The sequence below is a fragment of the Podarcis filfolensis genome, assembly GCF_964270895.1.
Source record: "Podarcis filfolensis genome assembly, chromosome: 4".
NCBI classification, from domain to species: Eukaryota; Metazoa; Chordata; class Lepidosauria; order Squamata; family Lacertidae; genus Podarcis; species Podarcis filfolensis.
In genome coordinates, this window is record NC_139607.1 from 58061217 (window position 1) to 58074942 (window position 13726).

Sequence of the window (13726 nt, forward strand, 5' to 3'; positions counted from 1 at the left end):
CTTGCAGTTCTCCCTCTTGCACCTTCTACCATTGCACAGAGCGCTGGACTGACTTGCTAAGACCCAAATGGTTTCTGAATCTCGATTTGGGTGAATCCTACAAATAGTATTTTAGATACTACTGAAGAAGCAAGGTGAAAAAAGGCCTAAGCTGCTCATGCTTCTTCCTTGTTTGGGGGTTATAATGGATTCAGGGATGCAACACACAAAAGAGTCAATGGCAATGTAACATTTGGCATCAATACTACTGCTGCTGGCTGAATCATACTTAGCTTTCACAAAAACTATGGCATTAAAGGGAAGAGCACACACCACACAAAAAGCACACTCTACAATATGTTACAGCTTAGACAGTGGGAGAGCTTCATGGGAGCCTATGCACTGCTTAAAAGGGTGGCAAATGATTATAAAAGAACCAAGGAGATTCATGCCTGATATTTTTATCTTCTGATTAATGAAGACATTTATGCTGTTAACTGAAGTTATGCTACTGTTATTGATTTTAGAACTATGCAGGACAAAAAAAGGATGAAAGGTAAGTACTAGAAAAAGTAAAGGGCTAAATAAATCTCGGGATATAGATGTTATATTCTACAAACTTTAAGAAGCAGATTTTATTATGGCTTTGAGTGGGGGTCTTGGGGTCTTCATATTTAGTATTGCTCACTTATACATGCACTGCTGAAATATATTTTAAAAACCTTCAGTGCTGAAGCTAGCATGCATGGAAGTTGTATGTAAGTTTCCAGAAAACATTGTATCCACACAGAGATTTGTGTTACCACACGCTCTAACAGAATGTTCAAAACAACTTTGCTTTTCTGGCAGATGATACTGACTGAACAAAAACAAACTTTTGGCTTAAGATGCAAGTGGTAGAAACCAAAGAAATGATCCATAAAAAGACAACCTCAATATAGCTAAACTTTCATTATGACTAGTTTTGAAAGGGAAATTTGCAACAGCAGCGTAAGATTTGTTTTCGCTTCACCGTAGTACTATACCACACAGCATGTCATTGATTAATGAAAGCAACATTGCACATTGTTGACCTCTTATGAAAATGTGTCAGATTTCAAAAGACCCCTAGGGAAAGCATGAAATATTGTCCCACAGTGGATGCAATCTAAGGAGCCTATCAATCCTGTGGTTAAATAAATACTGTAGTAGGTAATGTCCAAATTTATCCCACATGAAGTCAACGAGGATGGTAACTTGAAACATAATCTGTTCTGGTTGTCAAACAAAACAGATAAACTTAAGAATCTGTATTTCTGTCACTACAAAATTGTAATGTATCAAACCTAGCATTCTGATAGCAATTTTAAGGCAATCATTTTATTTCAAATTTGTACCATGTATGTGCTAGATAGCAGCCAATATAATATGACTAAGAGGTATAAAGTTGCATATGGGTGGCGTTAATATGAGATCACAAGACTAAGGTCAGTTTTCAAGCCTCTTGACGAGATTAAATTTCCACTACTTGGACATGCACAACTACTGGAAATGTGGTCTATTGTAAGCATGAGGGAAAACTAGGATTCGAAAAGTTCATTAGTCCTTCTCTATTTGACTGGCGTAACACCATCACAGAGGAGAAGAAAAGAAGGACTACATAAAGGCAAAAAGGATCACCCAGATGTCTACAAGGACATACGCCAGCACACACTGTGGTTTTATCACATTGTTTCATGGAATTGTAGAATTGGAAAGGACCCTGAGAATCATCTAGTTCAACCCCCTGCAATGCAGGAAAATGCAGCTGTCCCTTACAGGGATTGAACCTGCAGCTTTGGCTCCGTGCTGTGTGTCATAAAACTTGTATTGTTCCAGGGGCCTTCCTAGTGTCTATACAGGAGTGCCACATGCGTTTCACAAAGCAACTAAGTCAAGCCACAGTTTGGATGAAGCCAAACTAATTCATTGACTTACTCATTTTAATGCTCAATGTTTTATTATGGTTTTTATATACGCTGTAAGCCGTCCAGAGAGGCTAAGGAAACCCAGCCAGATAGACGGGGTATTATTATTAATCATCATCATCATCATCATCATTGCATAATTATCTTCTTAATAGCCAAGATTTCTTTAGCATAAATCCCATACTCTAGTGGCAATTCTAATGACAAATTGATTTTGTTAAGTGTAGATAATACTGAACATTTTCTGCTGCTTCGTCTTATGTTTCTGCACAGCATGTTCTTTGTGTGTTAAATCAGTTACTTGTATCTCCAGTATACATAGGTGCTTAATACATACCATGGTTCAATTTTTTACTTAAGTGTATAAATCCTCTACCTGTATAACTGCACTGAACCAGCATGTATTGCCAACGTTTTTCAATCCCACCGGGCAATTATCTTGACGTTTTCTATCATACGGATTCGGAGAGTCACTCCACACTTCCGGATGTGTCCTTTTTAAACTTGCTTTGTTTTCTGCTATGCTGGCTTCTAAAACTCTTAGAAATCAATGGAAATAATGAGAAAATGGAAAGTAAGCAACAATATATCAAGATCATGTCATTACGGGAAACACAACAGCTCAGAAACTTAGGATACATCAGTACATATTTTTCCAACGAATAATGATTATGCAACTGGGCTTATATTGAGCACTTTTATTTATTTATTTATTATTAATTAAATTTCTCTACATCATCTGATCTGCATGCATGTGTTCTGTGTGCAAGAATGTGGGCTGGCCACACCCACTGCTATCAAGTGGCCCCTGGAAGGTTAGCCAAGGGTGAATGAGGCCCTTATGAAATAATAAATTTGTTGGCCTTTAAGCTGCAATAAGACTTTCTTGTTAAAGTTGCTATCTAGTGGCATATAGGCTTGATACAACTACCACCTCTCTTTTTTGAAAAATGAAAGTATTCAAGTATATTTTAAAAAACTTTTTTGATTTGAACCAAAACATTGTATTTCTACAATATTTAGACCAATCTCCATGTTATAAAGCTTGAATTAAACCTTCTCTAATAAAGAATCATGAAGGAAAATTGTGTTAACATGTTATAAGGAGATACCACCACTGCTTTGTAAACTGCTGTGAGGATTTTTTCATTTTTACATACAGGTGGCATATATATTTTATAAAATAAATAAAACTATAAAATGTGATGGTGACAACTTGGTTTACTTTGACTTTAAAACTAGCACATAGCTCCCTACCATAGGATTACCATAACATATAGTTGCAAGATGAATTTTCCAAACCCTACGTTCCTTTTCATAGAACTTACTTCTTCTCTAGAACACAATCTAGTATCCATTAAGAAAATAGACAATGGAATTCCCAAGAGGTACACATGAGCACTCAGGAAGCATACTTTAAAATCCCAAGACAAGGCAAGTCCTAGTTGAAGGACTCACTTGGAACGAAGATATAAAGGACATCCAGAAATAACAAACATAAGCAGACAACATGCACATCATGGCAAAAGTAATGTCAGGAACTTTGTGCATATAATATTCAAAGACATGAAAATTTCACACACGTTGCTTTGTTGTTCAATATAGCAACAATGATACTCTGCAAATTTGTAGGACTGGCATTTGGCTACTAGAAATGTTTTATTATAAGTTTTAATGTTATTAATGTCACCATTTCAATGTTTATATATTTGTTTTAGCTATTTATTCTTTATAGGCACCAAAGGCTAATTGATGTTGACATGTAGACCAGATGTTCATCTAATCCAGCATCCTGTTTCCCATGATAGTAAAACAGATGCTTCAAGAAGGTCTGCCAGCAGGGAATTAAGGCAGCAGCCCCTACATGCTTTTGTCTCAAGCAACTAGTCCACAGTGGCATACTGCCTCTGAAGATGGGAGATGTTATTTAGGTATTGGTCATTGATAGCGCTGGAATTCGTCCAATTCCAATTTTAATTGCAATATGAAATCAAGCAAAATATGGAGCATTTTTAGGTCTAGGTGACTGAATGGATCTGTCTTTTAAGGGCACAGAAGTGTATGAAGGGGAAGAAAACAGAACCAAGCATGAGGCTGACATGCGGTTCTCCAGATGTTGCTTAACTATAACTCTTATCAGCCAGCATGGTGCAATAGCTGGAAGGTTAAAAGTTAGGCATCCCTGGTTGAAAGATACATTGCTTGTGCCCCTCAATATATTACAAGCATTATAAATAATTCCACGTTTCAGTGGGCCTCAGAGCCTATGGTATACTAATTCTGAAGACAGTAATTCTACTTTAAGTGGAAGCTTGCAGCAGCAACCAGTTTCTAGACAGCCAATTGCTGGATGTGGCTGTCACACACAGAGCCATAATAAATTTTAATACTGAAATATCTCAGATAAAGTTTAATGTCAAATTCACCTTCACAAACGCTTCTCTGAAGAATTACTAAAATAGGTAGCTCTAACAAATTCACACGTATGGAGAGTGATTTTTAATATCTAGAGCATACCGCAACAAAGAAACTATCATTCATAAAGAAAACCAATATTTGATTCTTATTTGCTTACCTGCTAATGGCCTGTTCCTCATCTGTTATGCCAGTCTCCCTGAATGCCCTGTTTGATTCCTCCAAACTGAGAGCAATTGCTCTCTGAAGATCATCTTTATCATCTCCTGTGAGATCAATCACATCTGAAATGCAAAACTGCATTTCTCAAAATTAAAAATGCAACAGAATGAAAAGCATCAACTTATCTTGTGCTAGTTTCAGAACAATGGTACAGGCTTGGGGGAATTTGGGTTTAATGTCCCTGACAATCCAAGCCAGGATCTCCACAAGGAAAACCAGTACACAATGGAAGAAAGGAAAAGGGGGGGGACCAGAGGAGGAGCATGTGGTGACAACTTCATAAACTATGGCTTGTGAAACTTCAGATGATTATCCAATACAACCAATACTACCAGTGAAATATTTCTGACATGTACCACATTTTTCACTCTATAAGACGCACCCGACCATAAGACACACATAGTTTTAGAGGAGAACAAGAAAAAAAATATTCTCTCCCTCTCTGCGCAGCGCCCCTTCAGTGAAGCGGCAGAAGAAGCGGAGCCCCTTCCATTTCTCCTCCCACTTCGCTGAAGGGGCGCTGCGAAGAGAGGGAAAGCTGCACAGCGCCTCTCCAGCGAAGTGAAGCCAGGAGAGCAAGAGGGATAGGTGCGCACCGATCCCTCTTGCTCTCCTGGCTTAAGCGAAAGCAACGCGAAGCAGCTCCCACTGCGTTCCGGAGGCTTCGGGTGGCTATCCCTGAAGCACTGGAGCCTGCATTAGCTCCATAAGATGCACACACATTTCCCCTTACTTTTTAGGAGGGGAAAAGTGCGTCTTATAGAGCGAAAAATACAGTATATTAAAAAATCTAATCAATCCAATTTGGGCTGCAGCTCATTTCAAACTGCCAGGTTTGTTCAGAACCTGGTAACTATAGATTTGTGGTTTGGAAATAATGGGAAACTTTAGCTTATTAGCCTATAAACTCTTTAGCTGCAGTACTCAAGGAAGGAAGGGGACAGTACCAGGATGTAATGTGCAGGTGCAAAGATCATGCATATCTTGGTCTAATAAGTTGGGATATACATATATGACTAGGTCATATTATACAGTGGTCAGTAAAGGTTAAGGTGGTTAACATAGGAAAGCCAGTCATCTGCAGGTTCTGGTGATCTGAACAGTATCATGCCACAAAACTGCTCAAAAAGTATGTGCTATTGGTTAGGTTGCTAAAAAAAAAAAAAACACTAGATGCTGCAGATCATAAGCTTTCCACACAGAATGCTTCATGTATTTAGAGATGGAAAACAAGGTAGTTTTAAGCAGCTGCCATCACACTGTCTGGAGCTTGTCTGATTCTCTCCAAGGTGTGTTCCAAGGAAATAAGTCTTTCATTTCCTTTATTTTAACAAGAACGCTATCATTACAAATCAGACAACACTATCCATTGTTAAATATGGAGAAACTTCAAAATGTGCCAAGGACAAACCCTATTGGCTTTCCCAAAGCTTATACACTTTTCCCTTTCCTTGTTCCTGAACAGCAAGTTTTTCTGCCAACTAGTAGGAAAAAAAGCATCCAGAGTTCTCACACCTGTCACAATCATGACAGAACACAAAAATAAAATGCAAGTCTAGATTAACAAAAGGGTTGGGTGTAATCTATAGTGTGAGGTGCTTCAAGTTCACTTAGCATTAAATATGAATGTTACAGGTCAGGCTTATTTGCTGTTACGCTAGTCTTACTCAACACTACATACTTTTGTTAATCATAGAATATATTAACTTTTAATTTCAAATCTATGCACTGTTATTTGGCCAAATTGTGAGTTTTCTGGGATTTTGTAACACTTCTCAAGTTAAATGTGCATATGGATTCCAAACACAAATAGTTATCACATGGCTTTTTTGATATGGATTGATATTTTACTGTTAAGCTTCACTAATCAGAGTAATATTTTCTTGCTTCATATTTTGAAGTAATTACCCATTTGGAGGCGTTTCTAAAAGTACACAGATGGAGGTATAAAGATACTAGGTCAGCAATTTTCCAGGGCAAAACCTCCAAGATCTATAGGCATAAAGGAATCACTTTATATAAAATATCAGACTGGAGTGACAACAAGGTCTTCTGACCAAACATTTAGTTTGGTTGGTACTTCAGTAACACAGAAAAAAACCACTTACTTGTATCTGCTTGGCTGCCTACGCTGATGTATCTGTCATTGCCAGAAAGTGCTGTTTGATAGTACGTTGTCTCTTCCTGCTGAGGAATCTTAGCATTCTTTGCAGTAAGGAAAGCAACAGCTAACTCCAAATTCCCATTGCTATCCTTTAAATGTAACAGAATAAACGTATTGGTATGCCATCTTATAACCAACCAATTAGGGCAGAGCTAGCTTCCAAGACTAACCCGAATTACTTTACACCTGCACACAATGCACACAATTTCATGATTAGAAACTTACCATAAAATTATTTACATGTAAATTAAGTCGCACTAAAGAAGGTGATAGATTTGTGTACAGTCCCACTAGTTTCAGCAAAAGAACTCTCTACGACTGGAAAACCAACAGAAAGTAAATGTGCTTGACTTCTTGTTGGATGATACTCAGAGTGTTTAGTTCCTTGGCTAAGCTGATTCCAAGAAGAATTTAAAATAAAAAAATAGTTGAAATAAGCAATCAGTTAAGCAGAGTAGAGAAATTCTAGTCATCCAATGATGTCTGATGCAGGTGCCTAAGAATGTTGACACACACCCATGTCTTCCAATAAACCAGTTGCTTAAAATTTATTCTGATGACTTGGAATTAAAAATATTTTGCCAGCCCCGAGGATAATAATTTAATAACACTAAGTCAAAAGCTCAAAGCCTACATGCCATACTACAAGAATTTGGTGAACTAGCAGAACAAAGAATCCTACAAGACTGCTATTTCTGAAAGAAGCCCATACTTTCTTTTACATATTTGGCTTAAAATATTTTGAGATGAATCCACTTTTCTGTTATATACATTCTCAAGTAGCAAATCTAAGAGTAAAACAGCTTACAATTGATAAAAGCTGAACAGAACAGAGAAAACTGGTAAGATTTTGTGTCCATCTATGTGGTCCTGAAACACACCTTTCCCCTGCTCTAAAGTTCAGTAGAGACTGTAATAAAAGATACTTTCCCCAACTGAACAGCAAGAGATGGCAGGGTCTTGTGCAGGTTGAACCTTAACCAAAGAGATCTTTTCTTGCTTGCATTGTGCATTGGTGAACTGGCAACATGGAGTCAAAGGTCAGCATCTCAGACAGATGTCAGAAAGGTTTTCCGCATGGTATGCTCCACATATACAGTATTTCTTAGTTAGATAAAGTATTTTACAGGCATGTTTTCATCAGCAGCATTATTTACAAAAACCATTTCGGAAGGCCCTTATATTTCCTAGTCCCCAGGGTATGGTCTGATGGCACAAAAGGCCACCACCTTGCTGAAACTAAGGCAGTCTATATCTGGTGAATGCCTATACGTCTAGTACATAGAGCAATTCACCAGATGAAAAAACAAAAACAAAGGTAAGATACAAAAGGAAGGTGTTTTTTAAACCAGCCTTTGCCATACTTTACGTTATCTGAATTCCTCACTTAAATAATTTTAAAGTAATCCTATTAAAAACTTTCTGTCAATCAGAAGGAACCTTATTTAGATGCAGACAGATATAAACACAGAACCATCTTTGAAAACCACCATACCTTCAAGGCTTGCTGCAGTACTTGGGTGTCATTGATGCCAGTGATCTCTCTTAGCTGATTCAGAAATGTCTGCTGGTGCTGAAAAATAAAAAAGCTGGTCAAACACCGAAGACAAATTATGGCAAAAAAAAACCTTTCAGCTTGTGGAAAGAGAAGATTTGTGGTGATATTTCTATCTGTCTGTGAAACCATGTATTACGGGAGAGCCTGAAGAACACGTATTTGCTTAAGATGAAAGAAAATACTTCTGTGACAGCTAAAGAATTAGGGGACAGAAAAGGGTTCAATTCAATCTTCCCATGTCATTATACTATATTAGAAAGTGAGCCTTCAAAGCATAAAATAGTGCCCTAAATACAAAAATATCGCAGTGTACTACTGTGAAAGCATGGGCTAAGCCCATAAAGGCAATCATTGTTATCTCGGGATCTCAATATTTTAAATACTGCAATACAGAATGCTCTTATTTAAGTATCACTGCCCATAAATGGCAGACCAACACGGCTACCTATCTGTAACTGCCCATAAATATATACTGTATAGAATCTAACTCAGAAATAGCTAATATGGTGCTTTCCAAGCGTTGTTCAACTGCAGCTCCCAACATTCCTGGACCCTGGCTATTTGTCATGCTGGCTGATGGGAATTTGAAGTCAAACAGCACTGGGGGTGGTTGGTACCCCCAGTCTAACCACATATGTCAAGTATGTCATGTATTTTAATATCATAGGCAACTATCTAAAAATGAACTGATGTTGTCAAGTAACTAGGAAATCTCATGAAACAGCCCTGGAAAGTAATTGTAAAAACAAGCAAACAAACAAAAAACAAATAAATAGGAGCTTTAATTTTGGTTCATATATTTCAATTTCAAACATGACATAAGACAGTAAATAAAATAATATCAAATTGTATTGGCATATTCCTTGCAAGAAAAAGAAAAACTATCCATATAAGGTTAAAGGTAAAGGGACCCCTGACAGTTAAGTGTAGTCGCGAACGACTCTGGGGTTGCAGCGGTTATTCAAGACTATATACCACCTTTCCACCATAAAAGCAATGTTCAGGATGGCTCACAACATTAAAAAGAACCCCACACCTAAAAGTTGTGAAGCACAGTGCCCTTTAGCTTCACAGAATGCATAAACAGTGGCACTGAGCATGCTGAACTGATCAGATGGTAATACACGGGTACTGATAAAAAAAACCTTAGAAAAATGTTGCATTAATAAAATACAAGCTGCAAGCTGTAAAACAGTGATGTGGACAGTATAGAAGTACCAACACACACAATGGTTTTGGACACTTATATGCAATACAAGATTTCCACTATCCATGTGCCTAAAACAGCGACTGCATAATATGTCAGCACAAAAGGAAGGCTGATATGGAAACACTGAAAACTTAGTTTTTAAAAAATCTATCCTAGTAGCTTTAGTGCCTGCAATTTTATACTGTATTTTAAAACCTCATGTGCTGAACCTGTCAAAAATCACTGCTGATGTCACCAGATAACAAAGCACGAACATGTGTGCAAAATTTATTATAGTTCTTCAGGGAGAGGGCAGTCCCTTACACAAGTACACTTAAGGAATTATATGAAGTACTCAGTGTTAGGCTCTTACCCAAAGCTTATCTGGCCACAGCATAACCAGCAAAGAAGAAGTTCACTAACATAATAGCAGGGCTTAGCTACAATCTAAGTCCAGATCCCAAGAGTTGCTTCAGGTCACACAACGGATTGCAGACAAGCAAGTGGGATTTTTAGGTTTTTTCATTTAGTAGAAATCCCATCAATCTCAAAAGCAGTTTTCCTCTGCAGGAAAGGGGGCTGCTGTTAAAAATAAAAGTAAAATAAAAAGCTTACTGTCTCCTTGGGCTCAGAGAACCAGTTGCATGACTCTGTGGAACCTGGCTTAAGTGCTTAGATAAGGTAATGCTTAAAACCTACTGCCATGCTACTACCATTGCTGCTGACCATACAAACTTAGAATCTGACAGCTACCTTCTCCAATTCACACCTTTTGAAGTGGGAGAGGTTTTTGAGTTATGGTGGCAATGTGTGCATGTATTATAAACAAACAAGCCTTTTATCTTTTAAGAAGAATTGTCCTTTTCCCTGACCTAATTTTGTACTAATGTTTGGGAAATGAGCAGTGTTATCTGTTTAAGGCTACTCAATCATTATGGAATCAGAAACAAAGGCATACATTAAAAGCCCTCAAAGTGTCGTTGTGATGTCTTGTTTATGCGCTTCATGTCACAGTTACTTCTGTTTGCTGTGTACGTAACTGCTTCCTGTGCCTTGTTTAAATTATTAGTTCCTCAGGAACTAATTGTTAGTAAAGAATTTCCCAGCATCCAGGCTTGCATAAACAAAGTTATGAAGTACCTGGCATGAACTCTACAGCTTCCCCACTTTTACGGCTTTACATCTAGCTTACAGATTTACATTTCCCTCCATCAAGCCTTAGCATACAATGGAAATCCAATTTCTCCATTTTTAACATAATATATTAAAGGGTGCACTTTATACAAAGGCAATACTAATCAGCATCTGAACTGATAAATAAAAATAGCCAGGTAAAGTGCCAACACAGCATGAGGGTGCCCTATGGCGTTTACTTTTCCAAGCTAATTCCCATTCTGCACTTTCAGCTGCCAAAACCCCAGACTGTGGATGTCAACTGTGTTAAGTGGACATTTATCCCTTCAGAACTGGAGAATCACCAATGTTCCCACATAGGCTGCCAAAAGAGAATCACTAGATGCTAACTATTTTCATTTGGACGCAGCATGCAGCAGGGTCAGAGAAGTGACAGAAAACATTACAATATGTTCAAGCTCTGAAAACAGAGAGAACACCCGCTTCTGGGGAATAGCAGAAGAGTGCAACTGTGCTCATGTCCTGCTGTAGGCTCCTGGCTGAGCACTGTGAGAAACAGGATGTTGCACTCTATAGGCTTTTAGTTTGTTGCAGCATGGCTCTTAACATGCTTATTTATTTAAATGTATATACATTTTCTTGGATTAAACAAACATCATTTTTTATTATTAATGACAATATAAGCTTTCACGGGTACATAAAATTCATTATTGCAACTATTACGCCATGATTTAAAGTATATCAGCACAAATCTTTTCAGCTACTTTTTAAACATCTGGTTAGCAATTTGCTATTTTCTTCTTGTTGAGATTATAGGAATTATAACAATTTCTACAGTAATGACTATACAACATGTCAATCTAAATACAATTCCTGCCCCAACATGCAAACATGCAGAAATACTACGTGGAACACAAAGCTCCCAAGATATGGGGCTTTACATGAGTTGCTTAAGCACCTGTGAGCACTTAGAAAAGAATGCTGTGATTACTAAGATCCAGCATGGGTTTCTCAAAAACAAGTCATGCCAGACAAATCTTATTTCTTTTTTCATACAGTTACAAACTTGGTGGATCAGACAAATTCACTATGGATGCTAGTCAGTATACTATTACAGGCAGTGACGTGCGGCTGCAGGTCCTTTTGGACCCAAAAGAACGGGTCCAAAATGAATAGCAGAATGGGGTCAGGGCAGGGCCATAATGGGGTGGCATGGGCTTCCATGCACCCCACCGACGCATGCGGGGGTCAGGAACTGTTGCCTGCACTGTTAAATTTGAACCAAATTATAAACTTGATCTATAAAAACCAATTTCCCATGCACTCTGAACATGTGTACTTAGTTTGTGAATTAGTAAACATGTTTTTATATGTAGCTTTTAATATATATAATTTAAACTGTATTGGCATGTAAAATGTGAAGAATTGTTGGTATTCTTTGTTACATAAGAAGCCCTTTTGAACCTTAGTATATAGCATATTCTCAGCTCACTGACAAACACCTTTTGTTTATCTCTTGTTAACCAAAACAGAGTTTAACTGCTTCAATCACCTCATTAAACTAATCTTGGTGAATCCAATTTTCAATGTCTGTACCTTAAGAGTCAAATGGAATACAGCTATCAGCAGTTTTTTGCATGGGCAAAATGACCCCAAGGTTAAGCTACAGTTACCTTACTATAATGGAAAAGTGTGCAGTGTAGTGGCAAAACACGTATCCAACGCACAATGATTTGAAAGGAGCCATCCACATATTCCTCCACTTGCCAATGAAAGGGAGTTGCTTATTATTCCAGACCCGTAACAGTAATGAAATACAGAGTAATGAAATATGTGGCTGCTAGGACAGCCTTTAAATCTATGGACCTGTTTTTTCAATTATCTGTTACATTTATATTCCACTTTTCCTCCAAAGAGCTCACGGTGGTATACATGGTTCTCCCCTCTGAAATTTTATCCTCGCAACAGCCCTGTGAGCTAGGTTAGGCCAAGAGGCAGAGTTTGGCCCAAAGTCACCCAGTAAGCTTCATGTCTGACTGTTGTCTCCCAGGTCTTTGTCCAACACTCTAACCATGCTGGCTCTCTACCTGTAGATATGTCTCTAGTGGCTCACCATACTGGAAGGCAAGACTATCATTTACATGTTGTGCATTTGTAATTCCATGCTTCTGGTCAGTTCCACATGTGTAAACAAATACAAAAAAAGGGAGGCATCTTGTCATTTGTTCTCTTTTTCTTGTTCTTTACACATGTAGACAGGCAAGAGTAACCTCATGACTTGATCACGTCAAAGTACACACCGAAATGCAGGAAGTGTGCAGATGGGGAGGCAATCCCTTTTCAGCATATAACGACCCAACACAAGTGATACAGAATACTGACCCTACATTAATCAAAATTAACTTATTGAAAGCAAGAGACCAGTTCAGGATGGGCTGCAGATTTTAAACTCCTTACAAATGGAATATTTCTATTAACAAACCTAATGTTTTAATATACAAAGCAGGGTGATTTAATTCAAGACCTGTGCTCAACTGATCTTTGATTCCCCAGATTCCAAAACATTTGCGCATTTAGAGATGGATTTTTTTTTAAACACTTTTAGTAAGAATGTTTTTCTGGAGCTGTGTGACTAATAACCCTGTACAACTAACAACAAAGAAATGCACAACTGCGAGATAAAGTGTGTGTGTGTGTGTGTGTGTGAGAGAGAGAGAGAGAGAGAGAGAGAGAGAGACCCATCCACATTTTATTTCGCTTTGCTCACCAACACTGCAGGGCTATTTTAGACTATGCAGAATAGATAATAAAATATATATTTAAAATCTACAATATGTACTACACCAAGGCTGTGTGGGATGCTGACACAACTTTTCCATTACAGTAAAATAACTATAGTTTATTTATTATGGAGAGTGGAAGAACAAATAGTAGGAATCTGCTAAAAAAATTAAATTAAACATGATTTTTTAAACCATGTATTCACCAAACCGATTTAAAATGTCACCCCACCACCAGCGCCACTTACCCAGCAAGGTTTGGACAATGGAACGAGCCAGACTAGGCTTGTTTTACTTGCGGCACGACAGCGGTAGAAGTGAAGGAGGAACAGCACAGGA

General features: G+C 37.9%; 1 protein-coding gene across 4 annotated transcripts in view; it reads right to left on the reverse strand.

Moving 5' to 3' along the window:
• USP25 (ubiquitin specific peptidase 25) overlaps positions 1–13726 on the reverse strand; it is a 55319-nt gene that overhangs the window by 30349 nt on the left and 11244 nt on the right. For all 4 annotated transcript variants that reach the window (XM_083611266.1, XM_083611269.1, XM_083611268.1 and 1 more), the window contains exons 2-5: positions 8222–8299; positions 6671–6815; positions 4501–4624; positions 2302–2464 (exon numbers count right to left, since the gene is read on the reverse strand). In XM_083611266.1, the coding sequence (XP_083467392.1) occupies positions 2302–2464; positions 4501–4624; positions 6671–6815; positions 8222–8299 (510 nt within the window). The remainder of the gene's footprint in view (positions 1–2301; positions 2465–4500; positions 4625–6670; positions 6816–8221; positions 8300–13726) is intronic.